A 16,506-nucleotide genomic window follows, 5' to 3' on the forward strand; every position below is an offset into this window, starting at 1 on the left:
TTCTGTTCCTGACCGTGACTTTTGGGTACTATTCAGGTCTTGGAGATAAACCTAGTGACGTTTCCTAATGTTGCTGATGCTGTTTTGGCTAATCGTATGTTCAGTCACTACAACCGTCCTCATATTGCACAACTCTGTGAAAAAGCTGGTTTGTTTATGCGTTCCCTTCAGGTTTGATTTCTGGAAATCTTTGTAAGCCATATGGATATTTTTAACGTAGATCTGGGGATATGTGTGTCCAGTAGCACAACGGTCAAACCTTGGTGGTTAGTCCGTTGTGGGATCAATTCCCACCTGTAGTCAATAATTTCTAAACTTTTCAAATTCTGAAAAGCTAAAAACCCAAAAGTTCAGATCAAAACTTCAACACTTATTCCACTAAGTCACATTGACACGGAAACGCATGTCGGTGTCCGCCACGGATACTAAGTGTCTGACACTGCAACCTATATGAAATAGGACACGCAGACACAGTTAATTAAAAAGAAAACTATTACTATTCTTAAGCTCAAGATCTTACAGAGTGCCTCTTTACAAAGAAATAACTATGAAAGTGAGCATATCACGGATTTATAACTTTGTTAATACTTTAGTTTCTTGGTCTGTTAGGGCATAGAAGAAACCCTAGTTTGAAATTTTATGCACAATGTGTCCATGTGTCTGTGTGTCTGACACTGGTATTTTTGAGAATATGAAGTAGCCATTACATAGTTATTTGGTGCTTTGTGGAACACCAAGTCTCCCAGTCATATGTATCCGTCGTGTTGAGCAGCCCAGAAACCGAAGTTTCCGTTGAACTTCCATACTTTCAAGAAATTCAGGTCTAAATTCCCACCTCTGCGGGGAAAGGGATTGAAGGGTGCAGGCGTAATCTAGGATAAGTTTTATAAATGAAAAATGTTAAAATAATAGCTGGGTGTATTCTTTCAATTGAGCTTTTTGTTCTTGCAGCATTATAGCGACTTGCCGGATATAAAACGTGTCATCATGAACACACATGCCATTGAGCCACAGGTCTGTTACTTAATGCTCTCATTTTGGGTTGAATATGTGTAAGATATTATCTAGATGTGTTATTTTTCAGTCACTTGTAGAATTCTTTGGAAGCCTCTCCAGAGAATGGGCACTGGAATGCATGAAGGACCTATTGCTGGTTAATTTGAGAGGGAATCTCTAGATAATTGTGCAGGTCTGTATCATTAATTTTTCGGTTTTTGTAGCGACAATTCCTGGGTTTTAAATGAGGCTCACCAACAATTCTCGGTACAGACTGCCAAAGAATACCGTGAGCAGTTGGGTGTTGACGCATGCATAAGACTTTTTGAACAATTCAAGTCTTATGAAGGTTTATACTTTTTCTTGGGTTCATATCTGAGCTCCAGGTATTTTCTTTTCCAATTGGCAGTTTTTAAATCTAAAAATTATTTCTTGATCTTAACCTATGTAATAATTCCTTGACAGTGAGGACCCTGATATCCATTTCAAGTACATCAAGGCTGCTGCAAAAACTGGACAAATTAAAGAGGTCGAACAGGTGACAAGAGAGTCGAATTTCTACGACCCTGAGAAAACTAAGAACTTTTTAATGGAAGCCAAGCTCTCAGATGCGCGGCCTCTGATTAATGTCTGTGATCGTTTTGCTTTTGTCCCAGATCTCACTCATTACCTCTACTCTAACAACATGCTTCAATACATTGAAGGATATGTTCAGAAGGTAAGAACTTGAAGCTAAGTTTATGCTATAATATGAAAATAAGAAACTGTAGCAGCAACATCCACGTTAGAAAATTACAGCAAAGTTAATTGGATTCTCTGCTGTTTGCTTACAGATCCAGGAAATGCTCCATTAGTTATCGGACAGCTCCTTGATGATGAGTGTCCTGAGGATTTCATTAAAGGCCTAATTCTTTCAGTCCGTTCTCTTCTTCCAGTGGAGCCCCTTGTAGAGAAATGTGAGAAAAGGTGATCTGTTCATCTCTTCTCCCTTGCTCATATTTTAAAAAAAAATCCACGCATCATGCTCTTTTGTTGGTTTACAGGAATCGCCTCCTTTTACTAACACAGTTCTTGGAGCATCTTGTGAGTGAGGGAAGTCAAGATGTACATGTTCATGATGCTCTTGGTAAAATCATCATAAACAGTGATAATAATCCAGAGCAGTTTCTCACTACCAATCCCTACTATGATTCACATGTGGTGGGTATATACTGTGAGAAGAGGGACCGCACTTTGGCAGTTGTTGCTTATCGTAGAGGGCAATGTGATGATGAACTTATTAATGTCACAAACAAGAACTCCTTGTTCAAACTACAGGCCAGGTCCATGTTCTTTTATATCATGCTATTTTAACTAAGTTCATCCTATTTTGTCATTTTTAAAGAATTATTTTCATTTCAGATATGTTGTGGAAAGGTCGGATTCTGTTCTATGGGAGAAGGTTCTTAATGCTGATAATGTGTATAGAAGGCAGCTGATTGATCAAGTTGTATCTACTGCCTTGCCAGAAAGCAAGAACCCAGAACAAGTTTACACAGCTGTTAAAGCATTCATGACTGCAGATCTTCCACATGAGCTTATTGAACTTCTGGAAAAGATAGTACTTCAAACCCCTGCTTTCAGTCGGAACTTTAATTTACAGAATCTTCTAATTCTGACTGCTATCAAGGCAGAATCATCTAGAGTCATGGATTACATTAATAGACTAGACAACTTTGATGGTCCTGCGGTTGGAGAGGTGGCTGTTGAAGCAAAATTGTACGGAGAAGCGTTTGCTATCTTCAAGAAGTTCAACTTGAATGTCCAGGCTGTGAAAGTCCTCTTAGATAGCATCCGAAGCACTGATCAAGCTGTCGAGTTTGCATTTCATGTCAAGGAAGATGCTGTTTGGAGTGAGGTAGCCAAAGTCCAACTCAGGGAGGGGGCTAGTAAGCGATGCGATTGAGTCGTTTATCCGTGCTGATGATACCACTCAATTCGTAGGTGTTATCTGGGCTTCTGAGGATGCAAATGTGTATAATGACTTGGTGAGGTATCTACTAATGGTTAGGCAGAAGTCCAAGGAACCAAAGGTGGATAGCGAGCTTATCTATTCATATGCAAAGATTGATAGGCTGGGTGACATTGAAGAATTCATTCTCATGCCTAATGTTGCTAACCTCCAAAATATTGGTGACCAGCTGTTTGATGAAGCCCTTTATGAGGCTGCAAAGATCATATATGGTTTTATTTCTAACTGGGCCAAGATGACCTGCACACTTGTGATGCTGAAACAATTCCATAGTGCAGTTGATGCAGCTAGGAAAGCCAACAGCTCAAACACATGGAAGGAAGTTTGCTTTGCCTGTGTTGATGCCGAGGAGTTCCGCTTGGCACAAATTTGTGGGTGCAATATCATTGTCCAGGTGACACATGATCTTGCATTTTTTACTTTTAGTCATCATGTGGTATTATGTCTTACTAGTAGGTTCAGCTCTCCATTTAATCACAATTTCTTCTTTCTGAGAATCTCTTCCTCAATTTGGTATATTCTTGTTGCAAGGTGATTTTATGTTGTATTATCTGTTCTCTATTTCAGGTGGATGATTTGGAGGAGGTTAGTGATTATTATCAAAACAGAGGCCGCTTCAATGAGCTTATATCTCTTGTGGAGAGCGGTCTAGGGTTAGAGCGTGCACATATGGGCATCTTTACTGGGTTGGGGGTCTTATATGCTAGATACTGTCCACAGAAACTTATGGAACACATTAAACTGTTCTCAACTCGTCTTAACATTCCCAAGCTTATACGGGCTTGTGATGAACAACAGCACTGGAAAGAACTCACATACCTGTACATCCAATATGACGAGTTTGACAATGCAGCAACTACCATAATGAACCACTCTCCAGAAGCGTGGGACCACATGCAGTTCAAAGACATTGCAGTTAAAGTTGCAAATGTGGAGCTTTACTATAAAGCTGTGCACTTCTATTTGCAGGAACATCCTGATCTTATCAATGATATTCTTCATGTTCTTTCCCTTCGTGTGGACCATACACGTGTTGTGAGCATAATGCGCAAGGTAATCACATGTGCTGGTTGATGGTCTCTCTCTCTCTCTCTCACACACACACAAACACAGAGATTGCAATAAAGGTTCAAAAAATTTATATGAGTTTATCCTATTTTTATGTATATATATTGATTGTTTAAGGCTGGTCACCTGCGTCTTGTGAAGCCATACATGCTAGCAGTGCAGGGCAACAATGTTGCTGCTGTGAATGAGGCTATGAATGAGATTTATGTTGAGGAGGACTATGATAGGTTGCGAAAATCACTTGATTTGCATGATAACTTCGATCAGATAGGACTTGCACAAAAGGTAAAGAGAAGTTGTAATCTAATTTATGTCACCATTTTTTTAAATGAATGACTTTGAAAGAACCTATGGTGCTCATCTTTGCAGGTTGAGAAACATGAACTCCTAGAAATGAGGCGGGTAGCTGCTTATATTTACAAGAGAGCAGGCAGATGGAAGCAATCCATTGCCTTATCAACGAAAGACAACCAATACAAAGATGCGATGGAGACATGTTCACAGTCGGGCGAACACGAATTCTCTGAAGAATTACTTGCTTATTTCATTGAGCAGGTAGTAAACTCTGTTATCCTTAATTTCTTCAACTCTATTCTTCTAGAATAAAGAATTACATTATAAGATTTAAGCGGGTAAACTATTTCCCAGAGAGAGACTTTCATCTTCACCACCCTAATCATACGGTGGGTCAGTGTCAAGGCATCTTGTGGGTATCATAGCTTGAAGATTTTGTGTTTAATCTAGTAACTAACAAGCTAGTAAAAGTACTAAGCAAGTCCACTTGGTAATAACTTTACTTGTATTTATAACCATATCCTGGTTTATTCATGACTTTTAAGAAAGGTGCACTAGTGTCTTGCCTATATGTCTGCTATTCTTGTGTTGATAGATTCTTGTATCCTAGCGTTGATAGATTCCTGTGTGCTTCACTTTCCATTTTCCATGTGGGGCAGAGCCGCAATGTATGAAGACCGGATTTCTTCTTTTTTTGTTCAATTTACTTCCTTTAACTTGCGGTTAATGGATTCTGAAGTTTGGTTTAAATGCTGCTAAACCAAAAATTTGATTTTCTTATTTGGTTTTTATTCAGGGAAAGAAGGAATGTTTTGCTTCATGCCTATTTGTTTGCTATGATTTGATCCGGCCGGAAGTTGTGCTTGAACTAGCTTGGATGAACAATATGGTTGACTTTGCCTTCCCTTACCTCTTGCAGGTCAATTTCACATTACTTTCCTCGGTCCTTGTTATCTTGTCTCAATGCCTTTTCCTTACCTACCTGTATTTGTTTACAGTTTATCCGTGAGTACACTAGCAAGGTTGATGAATTCGTGAAGGACAAATTTGTATCTCTAAGTGAAGTCAAAGCTAAAGAAACAGAGGAGAAGGACATGGTTGCACAGCAGGCATTGTTTCCTGCACTTGGAAATGTCATTATTTTCAGTTTTTGGTGGGACTTTTGTCCTCCCTCACAGTATCATTTAGGCTCTACGAATTCAATGTATCTCGGTTTATTATTGAACTTTACCTAAACATCAAAGCCAATAAGTTTTCTGTCAATGCCTTGTTTCATTTCACTGGTCATTTCTTTGGTTGCTCCAAATTGGGCTTCTTGGTTGCTCGATCTGTTTCTCTCCTTTAGACCGGTCGACTTTGGCCCTGTAAAGCCCAGAAGTAGATTCCCAGACCATTTTGAAGTCCCCAGACCATCCTCGTATTCACTTGTAAAGTGGAGATCTGCTGTAAAATAAGTTAACTCTATTCGCTTTCTCGCTGCAGAACATGTATGCACAATTGCTGCCTCTTGCCTTGCCAGCCCCACCGATGCCAGGTATGGGAGGAAGTGGAATGGGCGGAGGATTTGCACCCCACCCACCAATGGCTGGTATGGCAATGCTCCCAATGCCTCCATCTGGCATGCCTCCAATGGGTACTTACTGATTTCCAGGTGAATGATGGAACAATATGCAGCAGCATCAGCAAATATACGGGTAGCTCAGCAGTGTGGGGACATGTGTTCCTCCATGTCGGTAGAGGAATTTGGTCCCGGATTCTCTTTTAGTGTTTCTTTTAGAGCTAGCTTCTTTCTTCTTTCTCCCTTCATATTCTTTTGAGCTGAGGTATTTCTTACTGCTCTTGAGAAGGTCCCAAGGTATCATTCCTTGTTGTATATAAGATCTCATGGTGGAACAGTTTGTGGTGCAGAGTCATTTTCTGTAAACCTGTGCATGCCAACATATTGTAGTCTGTTTATCTTTGGTAGTCCTTTTCTGTTACTCTATTCCCATTTTAAGTGCCATTCAAATTTCATGCCTAACCTTGTTATTGGAGACCACTGGGGCGATCTTTTCCGCAATCCTGTCTGTCCCTTCCAGTGGACTCGGTGAGTTTTTGTTTCTAGTGATAAATTCTAGTCGGCATTTCTGAGGAACCCATGGTTAATGCAAGAACAAGAAGTGAAGCAGAACTAAGATGTCTATAAAGATAAACTTACCCGTTTTTAACAGTGCTCCAAAAATGCCTTGACCACCATTTGAGAAATATTAATTGTCCTTTTGAAAATGCAAAAGATAAATGAACGGGCTCTTTTCCACATTTCTGTAAGGGAAGGAAGTTTGGGAAAGGAAATTAGTCATGCTTGTTTATGCAAACTGTGAAAAGAATAGAAAATTGTATTTTAGTTAAGTTAATAATTAACTGACGACTACCCTCAATTAGGTTCTCTTCTCGGACAATGTAAGTCTTCGGGCTAGAGTCTTTCAATGTAACCGGTATGGGTTTGTTTTAATCCTCTAAATATTTCAAAAAAAATAAATAATAATAACTTATAACCACCTCAATTGGAAACTCACAGTCTGAGTGTCAACTCGACTTTTGAGCAAGAAAATATTTCGTTGAAGTCACGGGCCAAGTAAATGTTAGTTGCTCATTCTAGTTTTGATTCCCCTGTTTTAATGATTGCACAATATCCAACTTGACTTGCAGGACTCGTAAATATCTTTGGGATTGGGAGTGTGCAATTTGGTCTTGCTATCATATTCTCTTCTTTCTTCGCCGAAGTTTGGACCATAGAAATTCAGTTAATGTGACATACTAAATTCAAGAGTTGACTTTCGGCCGGAGCAAGTCTACGAAAGTCTTTATAGAGCACCTTCTCTTAGTTTGTAATGTCACGCTATTTCCAAAAATGAAGGTGAATCCACAATTTGCATGGCTCATCATACTATCTTTATGCCTCTTCAATGTGGAAAACACTTTAGTTTACGGGCAATGTCTCGAGGATCAGAAGGCATTATTACTTCAATGGAAGCAAAATATCACATTCTCTGCTACTGCAGCTTCAAGCCTTACATCTTGGGATTTGAATACCGATTGTTGTTCTTCTTGGGACGGTATCAAATGCGACAAGGATGGTCATGTAATCAGTATTGACTTCAGTAACAAATCCATTACGAGTGGTGTTGAGAATACTAGTAGTCTTTCTGAGCTTGGGTTCCTAAAGAGCTTGAACTTGTCTTCCAATAACTTCAATTCTACGATTCCATCTGGTTTGGACAGGCTTGTTAACCTGACTCATCTCAACCTATCAAATTCGGGCTTTGCTGGGCAGGCACCAATCGAGATTTCACGTATGAAAAGGTTGGTTTCACTCGATCTTTCTACTCTTTTCGCAGGCTCAAATCCTTTAAAACTTGAAAAACCAGATCTTAAAACACTTGTTAAGAACCTGTCTGAGTTGAGAGAACTCTATCTTGATGGTGTGAATGTGTCAATGAATGGGAAAGAGTGGTGTCAGAGTTTATCATCTGCCCTCCCCAATCTGGAAGTATTGAGTTTGTCAAGTTGTTCACTTTCAGGGCCTTTTGACTCCTCACTTCTAAATCTTAAATCACTCTCTGGACTTGCACTTGGTCAGAACAATATCACCGCTGATGTACCAGAGTTTTTTGGAAATTTCTCCAAATTGTCATTCCTACGTATTGGTGGTTCTGGGTTGATAGGAAAATTTCCAGAAAAAATCTTCCTATTACCATTACTACGAAGTCTGGACGTATCCACGAATCCAAATCTCCAAGGCTCTTTGCCAGAATTCCCAGAAAGTGGATCTCTTGAGAACTTAATACTGTCTGACACAAATTTTACAGGAAAACTTCCTGTGTCAATCGGAAATCTAAGATTCTTGTCAACATTAGAGCTTCCAAATTGTGGTTTCAGTGGGTCAATACCAGCTTCCATGTCGAACCTCACTCGACTGCAGTACTTAGACCTTTCATCCAACAATTTCACTGGAACACTCCCTTCCTTTGGTTCATCTGAAAATCTCACCCTAGTAAACCTTGCTCATAATCAATTGACTGGATCTATATCTACTTCTGAATGGAGTAGGCATCTCAAATTTGTAAGTCTGAACTTACGAAACAATTTGTTCTATGGGACAATCCCATCCAATCTATTTACCCTGCCATCATTGCAGATGTTGGACCTGAGCCAAAATCGATTCACTGGTCCGCTTAGCGAGTTTCATAATGGATCTTCTTTACTGTTGGATACTCTTGACTTAAGTGAAAATATGTTAGAAGGGTCATTTCCTTTGTCATTTTTCAATCTCACCAGTCTGAAAATGTTGTCACTTGCTTCGAACAACTTCAGTGACACCTTAAGACTAGATAGGCTTCAGAACTTGAGAAACCTATCGAATCTCGATCTTTCAGGTAGCAAGTTATCGATCGATTCCAGTGGTACAAATTCTGCATTGTTCCCACAAGTAGGCACATTGAAATTGGGTTCTTGCAACCTGAGAACATTTCCGGGATTCTTGAGGAACCAGTCCACATTGGGCTATTTAGACCTGTCCAACAACCAGATTGGTGGGAAAATGCCCAATTGGATTGGGCAGATAGGTGAAGGAGGTTTATTTCATTTAAATCTCTCTTTCAACTTCCTGGAGGATCCTGACCAGCCATTACCTAAACTTCTTTTTAACTCATTGACTGTCGTTGACCTACATTCAAACTTGCTCCAAGGGCCACTACTATCTATTCTACCACCATCCACCACCTTCCTAGATTACTCAAAGAACAACATTACTTCCATCATTCCAACAGATATTGGTTCATACCTCAAATTTGCAATTTTCTTCTCACTTTCACGCAATTCTCTTAGTGGGAAAATCCCTTTATCAATGTGCAGTGCTACTTTTCTTCAAGTTCTTGACCTTTCAAATAACAGTTTGAGCGGCCCAATACCCACCTGTCTTGGTAGCATTTCGACCCTAAGAGTATTGAATCTGCGGAGCAACAAATTCAATGGCACTATGCCTGAGACTTTCCATCAAGAATGTAGCTTGAGAACACTTGATCTAAATAGTAACACATTAGAAGGTAAGGTGTCAACGGCTCTTTCTAATTGCTTAATGCTAGAAGTTCTGGATGTAGGGAACAATCAGATGAGTGATCGTTTCCCTTCCTGGTTGGGAAAACTGACTCATTTGCGAGTTCTTATTTTACGATCCAATAAGTTTCGAGGTTCCATTCCACCAGAAAAAAATAGTAGTACCTTCCCAATGTTGCAAATCATTGACGTCTCTTCCAATGATTTTAACGGTAATCTACCTTCCGAAATATTTTTTAGATTGAAAGGAATGATGACTGATGAGGAAGAAGCACAGTCAAACTACAAGCGCCAGATTCTAAGATTTGGATTCCTTGAACTTAGCCGACTGTACTTTCAGGACTCTGTGACAGTTACAAGTAAAGGGCTACAGATGGAACTGGTGAAGATCCTAACCATCTTCACCTCCCTTGATATGTCTAACAACAATTTCACAGGAGAGATTCCAAATGCAATAGGAAATCTCACATCACTTTATGTCCTTAATTTGTCAGGCAATGCCCTCACAGGCTCAATTCCAAGGTCTTTGGGAGATCTCAAACAGCTTGAGTCATTGGATCTTTCAACAAACAATCTGAGTGGAGAGATTCCTTCACAGTTGGCAGATTTATCTTTCCTTTCAGTCTTGAATCTCTCATTCAACAACTTTGTTGGCAGAATCCCACAAGGCCGCCAGTTTCAAACTTTCAATGGAAATGTGTTCGAAGGAAATAAAGGGCTGTGTGGGTCACCACTGTCTACAACTTGTGAAAATGTCACTAAGTCGGCACCATTGCATCCGACATCTAGAAAACAGAGTTCGGAGCCGACATGCAATTGGCAACTCGTATCAGTTGCACTGGGATATGGCACAGGCGTTGGGATAGCTTTTTGCGTTGTAACATTTTGCGGATCCTGGAACCGGCTATGCGTGGCCATTAGCAAGAAGATCCTTAAAGATAGACGGAGATGGTAATATTGAATTAATATTTTAGCTAGCTATCGTCATCACTCAACTTCCTGTAAAAGAATTTTATGTGCTCATCACAATGTTGTAAATTGTAACAACCTCGAGTTTTTCAGTCTGCTTTCAGGAAGAATTTTATCAATTATAAATCTTATAAGCCGAGAGTCCACTTCAAAATCAACAAACTAACAAACCAGTACATTAGTAAACTGGGATAAGAGCATCTCTATGTGCAGGCAAATCCAGAGTTATCACCTGGCTAGCCGCATATGTTGTCGCGTGCAAAAACGGTCGGAATTCTACATCCATATATCTACATTCATTTCTTTCTTTATTTTACATACACTTACCCCAAACATTCTAAATCAAACAACTCAATCATTTCACATCAATTCTCAACAAACAACACACACACATGGCCAAAAAAATGGATCATGAAGTGTATGAGTTTTTCCCTTTAAATCTTCATCTTTGTCTTCATCTTCATCGTTTTCTTCTTCATCTTCTCCGGCGGAAGACTCACTAGATAGTCTTGATGAAGAATTTGTTAACAACATTTCTCTTATGAAGCACAGTTTGGTTGTACTTGCACAAGCACAAGTGTATGCTCCAAATGCACGTGGTGGTTCAAAAAATGGTCAAAAAGTGAAACATAGAAATTAGGGTGAACTAGTGTTACCCCGTTACTAGATGGGCCAATTAGGATTTCTCTCCCACTAGATAGGAAATTAGGGTCTCCCCCCTAAATACACACAAAAAAAAATTGGTCAACCAAATCCTAATTGGCTCATCTAGTAGGGGGTAATATTGATTAACCCTAGAAATTATGCTTTGACTTTGGAAATCTTGAAGGCCAACTATTTCGTCGATCGTCCTGTTTTTCCGAAAGAGGATTTCAAACGACGTTTTTGTTTGAAAAAAAAAATATTCCTTCACATCTTCAACGATATTCAGACTTATTTTAAGTACTTTCAACCTAAATTTAATAATGTTGGTAAACCTAAGATAGATCTTTTGATTAAAGTGGCTGCAGCTTTGCGTATTATTGGTTAGGGTACGATGACTGATCAATTATACATTTCCGAACAATTTGTAAACCAGCCATTGAGGCATTTCTGTGATGCAATTATCAAATTATACGGTTCAGTCTACTTGCAAAGGCCAAATATTGCAGACACATAATGCTTGCTTGCACATTTTGCCAAACATGGATGGTCGGGTCTGTTGGGAAGCATTGATTGCATACATTGGGAATGACATAATTGTCCAACTAAATGGCAAGTCATTCTGGAAAACCATATGTTATTCTCAAAGCTGTTGCAATTGAAAACCTGTGGATATGACATTCTTTCTTTGGGATGTCAGGGCCACACAATGACATCAATGTGTTAGACAACTCACCGGTGTTTGAGCACGTAATCAATGATACTTTCTCACCTGTTTATTTTGATGTAAATCATCATAGCTACAATATGAGTTATTATTTAGCTGATGGTATCTATCCTGACTATGTGACATTTATACAAACAATTTCAAAACATAATGCTCTAAAGACGAAGTTGTTCACAACGATACAAGAAGCTATAAGGAAAGATATTGAAAGAATTTTTGAGATTTTGCAATCTAAATTTGGGATTTTGGCAAAAGCTTGCAAATTATGGCATGTATAGACAATGAGTACTGTTATCAGAGCATGTATCATATTGCACAATATGATAATCGAAGCTACTCGGGAACACTATATTGAGGGGACTCTACGAGTTCAATAAAAAAACTATACATGATGGACTTAAAAGTGATCTTGTCGAGCATCTATAGAGCATTAAGGGTGATCGACGTTGAGTCAATTGTTGTAATTTAATTTAATTTCGTAGATGCATGTTTCTTTTTAATCATCAATAAACAATGTTAATGAATTTCTCTTTTATTAAATATATATTTATTTAATTAATTTAAACTAACATATATTTATAGAAAATAAAAGTTCATTCATATTAAAAAAAAAACATATTACGTTATATATTCATAGAAAATAAACTGATTAACTATTTTTAACATTTTTCATTACAGCACCCAACCACTTATATTTTCCACACATTATACGCTTCAATAGATCAAGACATTTTCTTTCAAGGTTCGCGAACTTTTTCAGCTCTTTAACACCATCACAACCATTTGGGCATTGTATATGTGCATAGGGGCAGTACATATACCAATGATTTTTCTCGCCACAACACATGCATATCAACAAACCCCATATATATATATATATATATATATATATATATATGGTGTTTTTACCAGGGCATATATGGTGTTTTCATACCAGGGCATAGATCATACATGCATTTCAAAAATGTTACTTTTTTACCATCTTCGTTACACCTTCTATATATGAGCATATAACCTTGACAATATGGTGTTTTAGGTCACCTTACATTCAGATACTTACATGATGATGTAAAGTGTTTCTTTGAGGTGCAAATTTGGCACCTCTTGATCGAGTGTATCAAAATAGCATAATTGTTGAGTTAATTCGCCAATGTTAGTATATTGCCTAGTTTTTTGCAACGATGAAGAAAAAATCATAGTAAAATGAAATGATTGTGGAGATAGTTTTGGAGTGTGGGGTGAGAATAAAACAGTGTGAGAAATTTACGTTTTTTAACTCGATATCACGCGACATTACCAATGCCGCCCGTGGTAAACTTTACATACAGATTTGCGACCCATATTTGCTCTACCTAAAGTTGGTCAAAATTTGAAGATATTTTCTTCAAATTTCGGCCTCAAACATACAGGTGATCCTACCACCACCTAGAAATGCTATAACTTGCAAATAAGATAAACTCTTACTGTAATAGAGCGCTTCGATCTTCATAATTATTTACTTCTATTGTAAATTTATTGTGATTGACTGATACTGTGATACTGTGATATGAGTTACCACCCATTACTGTGAGTGATAGTCACGCAGTAGCACGACATTGACAATTATACCCCTGAAATTTGGACATTTTTTTTTGAACTTACGAGTTACGACTCACATGTCACATAAGTGACATAACAACCATTTTGGGATTTGCCCAGCTGAATTTTCGTAAACCAAAAAGCCTAAACAGACTTCAGTTGCTGAAGAGACAAGTGGGTGGCTACGTTCAAAATTTAAAATTTCAGAAAAGCGCCAATATTCTTATTATTATATTTAGCTCCCAAAACCCTTGTCACACGTGCTCTTGAACTTAAACCCTTCGTCTTCTTGGAAGTGAGAGCGACAGCATTCACGACTCTTTCACACTTGACCATGGCAAACAGCAAGTCTTATGAAGAAACTCGAAAGCAACGTGTCGAAGAGAATAATAAACGATTGCAGGTTTGCTTTCTTTCTTTCTTCTTGTTTTGTTTCTTAATAATGTAGTAAATTTTAAGGCAATGGGTATTTAATGATTTCTCAAAATTAAATGTAGTTTATTTACTTGGATTTCATAATCTTTTATCGGCTTAAATCAGATAAACTGCGTAAAATATTTGTCTTGGGGAAATTAAAACTGAAAATGACAAAACTGGTATGTACTGGAAAATAAGATGAAGGGTATGCTATAAATTAATAAGGGTTGTCAAAATAACAGCCTGGGAAGATTAAGATTATTTAACTGATTTAGAGCTACTACTAAATAGTTATTGATGCGCGATGCGCCCTTCTACTATCGCTTCCATCTGTTTGAAAGTGTTGGATGGCATTTGATTCTATTGTATATCATATATGGCATTTCCTTTTTTGTATGCCACTTAACAAGTTGGAGGGCTAGAAATTGCATTGAGTTCTTAGTTTTTGGCACATCTTAATTGTTCTTTTATTTATGCTCTTGTTTTTTGCTTGGTTTATAGGACATGGGTATTCTGAAACTTTCGAAAAGCCTATCCGAAGATATAAAACCTATGAAGAAGTCACCGGTAAGCATTTAGTTCATTACTTTAGTTTTCTGATTATGCTTTTCAGAATAACTAGTAGTTCATGAGACCTTAAACTCGAGCAATTTTGTATGATTTCCACTTTGCAGGCATTCTGTAAATGAATTGTTCTGTTTATCTATTTTGTTTTGCTTTTGTTGCTTATGTTTTCTTATATGCTATCTTACTCCAACAGAAACCAAAGTTGAAGACAGAGATACTAGAAGTTAGGCGCTCTTCTCGAGAGCGAAATCATGTTACCACCTATGCTGAAGAAGTAAGCTATTCGACAATCTCATCCACCCCTCCCTCACTGCCCTTTTCCTCTTATCCTTCTGTTGTGTGTTTCATATTTCACTTGTTTTGTGCTCCATGTGTTCCAAGTAAACTATCACATATATGGATTATGGAATACTTTAATCAGATTGTTCTATCACCCTCATATGCAATCATGCCTGAATGACAAACAGTATGTTTGAACCATATCTGCTTTCTTCATGCTGCCATAATGCCATGTTTTGGAAATGGAACAATTTACCATTCACCTTAGTTACTTATGATTTGACATTGATATCTAAGACTTGGTGTACATTTGATAGTGTCTTAGGACTTACTTTGAAACAAGCCTTAACTGTTTCAATATGTGATATAGATGAAGGTGGAGTTTTCCCGCACACGCAAAAGGTTCAGGTCAAGCTCAACGAGCAGGTCTTACTCTGCATTTATTTTTATGTTGGTACTATTGTTTAATTTGAATGCTAATTAATTTGAATAATTAGCTACCTTGCTGTACCATATGAAGACGTGAAAGTTGCATCCTATGAGGAAAGGACTTCTGCACAAAGATATGCTGAGGATTTTCAAGCAAACCTACAGCATCCATCATTTGTGAAATCCATGGTCCGTTCCCATGTATATAGTTGTTTTTGGCTGGTAAGTTCCACCGCCATTCTTGTTTAGTTATTGAAAATATAGCTTTATAGTTTATACCATTACTAGTGTAGTATTGTACTTCTACTTGAAGCTATTTTGTTTCTGGATCCTAGGGTCTTCCACATAATTTCTGTAAGAACCACCTCCCTGCTGCTGATTTGACAATGGTTTTAGAGAACGAAAAAGGTTCTGAATATGAATCACTCTATATTGGGAGAAAGAGGGGCCTTAGTGGTGGGTGGAGACGTTTTGCTTTGGATCATAAGCTGGACGACGGAGATGCTTTGGTTTTTGAGCTTACTGAGTCAGATAGGTTCAAGGTAGTACCCCGATTTTATGTTGTTTATTCACACAATTATGATTATATGATTTATATCTTTGGCAGTTTTGGCATGTTATATCTAATTTCATTAGTTTATACTAATTTCACTGAAATGACAACCCATTGGAAAGAAATTTGCCCATTCTATACGTAGCAGAATGCTCTAGACTTGCTCGATACAATTTCAGTATAACTGATTGCACTTGATTGTTTAAATGAGAAGATCTAGGTGGATCTATAGAGCTCTTATGATAGTAAGCACGTTATAGCAATCAGACTGGCTCATTACAAACCATTGTTGCATAAGAGGAAATGTGTAGTCCTTCTTCTTTGTTTTGCACTGTATGATTGATAACACATTCCATCACTAGTGTTCAGAAGATACCTATATCAATTTTCATTTTCTTTTGTTTCCCGGAAATGTTTACAACTTTGTAATGTCATATTTGCGAACTTTTGCTTACAGGTATATATATTTAGACCACGTATGGAGAGTTTGGCTAAAAAGAAGGCGGCGAAGAGTAGCAACCAGAAGGCCTCCAAGCCGAAAAAGAAAATAAAATTCGCAGATGAAAAAGACGATTCTACATTGCAAAGTGCTCAATCAAGTGGTGGAGTTAAAAGGACCACTAGAAATAGCAGCAAGCAGAATGCTACTTTAGATGAAGATGTGGAAAAGAATGATGGTTCTGTTTCTCCCTTGTTCCCATGGAAGATGGGTACAAAGCTGTTAAGAAAGAAAAGAAATTGAACTGAGAAAAAAAAACTATAGAAAGAGGAGGAAGCAAATAGAGCACACTTGTTATGCGGATCATACCTGATTTTGTTTTGTTGTATTTGCTAACTAATTCTCTATGTAAATATTTAATATTTAAATCATCATTTCTGTTG

The 16,506-nt window shown here is 37.9% G+C and overlaps 3 protein-coding genes across 3 annotated transcripts; all 3 read left to right on the top strand.

Annotated features, from left to right (window-relative positions):
• Window positions 1–96: 96 nt before the first annotated feature.
• Window positions 97–5,632, top strand: LOC147489785 (clathrin heavy chain 1-like). The gene is given in 15 exon segments (XM_086574732.1): window positions 97–171; window positions 952–1,014; window positions 1,085–1,153; window positions 1,270–1,382; window positions 1,462–1,611; window positions 1,701–1,714; window positions 1,830–1,962; window positions 2,040–2,318; window positions 2,398–2,917; window positions 2,919–3,401; window positions 3,575–4,060; window positions 4,193–4,360; window positions 4,445–4,630; window positions 5,166–5,288; window positions 5,368–5,632. Coding segments are annotated over 15 exon segments (3,099 nt in total). The 3' UTR covers window positions 5,605–5,632.
• A 1,333-nt stretch (window positions 5,633–6,965) lies between these two features.
• Window positions 6,966–10,573, top strand: LOC147489786 (receptor-like protein 6). The gene has a single exon (XM_086574952.1). It carries the CDS (start codon window positions 7,260–7,262, stop codon window positions 10,416–10,418), a length of 3,159 nt encoding a protein of 1,052 aa, XP_086431078.1. The 5' UTR covers window positions 6,966–7,259; the 3' UTR covers window positions 10,419–10,573.
• A 2,938-nt stretch (window positions 10,574–13,511) lies between these two features.
• Window positions 13,512–16,476, top strand: LOC147489787 (putative B3 domain-containing protein At5g58280). The gene is made up of 7 exons (XM_086570408.1): window positions 13,512–13,782; window positions 14,298–14,363; window positions 14,557–14,637; window positions 15,013–15,068; window positions 15,140–15,293; window positions 15,407–15,613; window positions 16,082–16,476. Exons 1-7 carry the CDS (start codon window positions 13,714–13,716, stop codon window positions 16,364–16,366), a joined length of 918 nt encoding a protein of 305 aa, XP_086426534.1. The 5' UTR covers window positions 13,512–13,713; the 3' UTR covers window positions 16,367–16,476.
• The last annotated feature ends 30 nt before the right edge of the window (window positions 16,477–16,506 follow it).

The sequence above is a fragment of the Coptis chinensis genome, chromosome 7 (genome assembly GCF_015680905.1).
Source record: "Coptis chinensis isolate HL-2020 chromosome 7, ASM1568090v1, whole genome shotgun sequence".
Lineage (NCBI taxonomy): Eukaryota > Viridiplantae > Streptophyta > Magnoliopsida > Ranunculales > Ranunculaceae > Coptis > Coptis chinensis.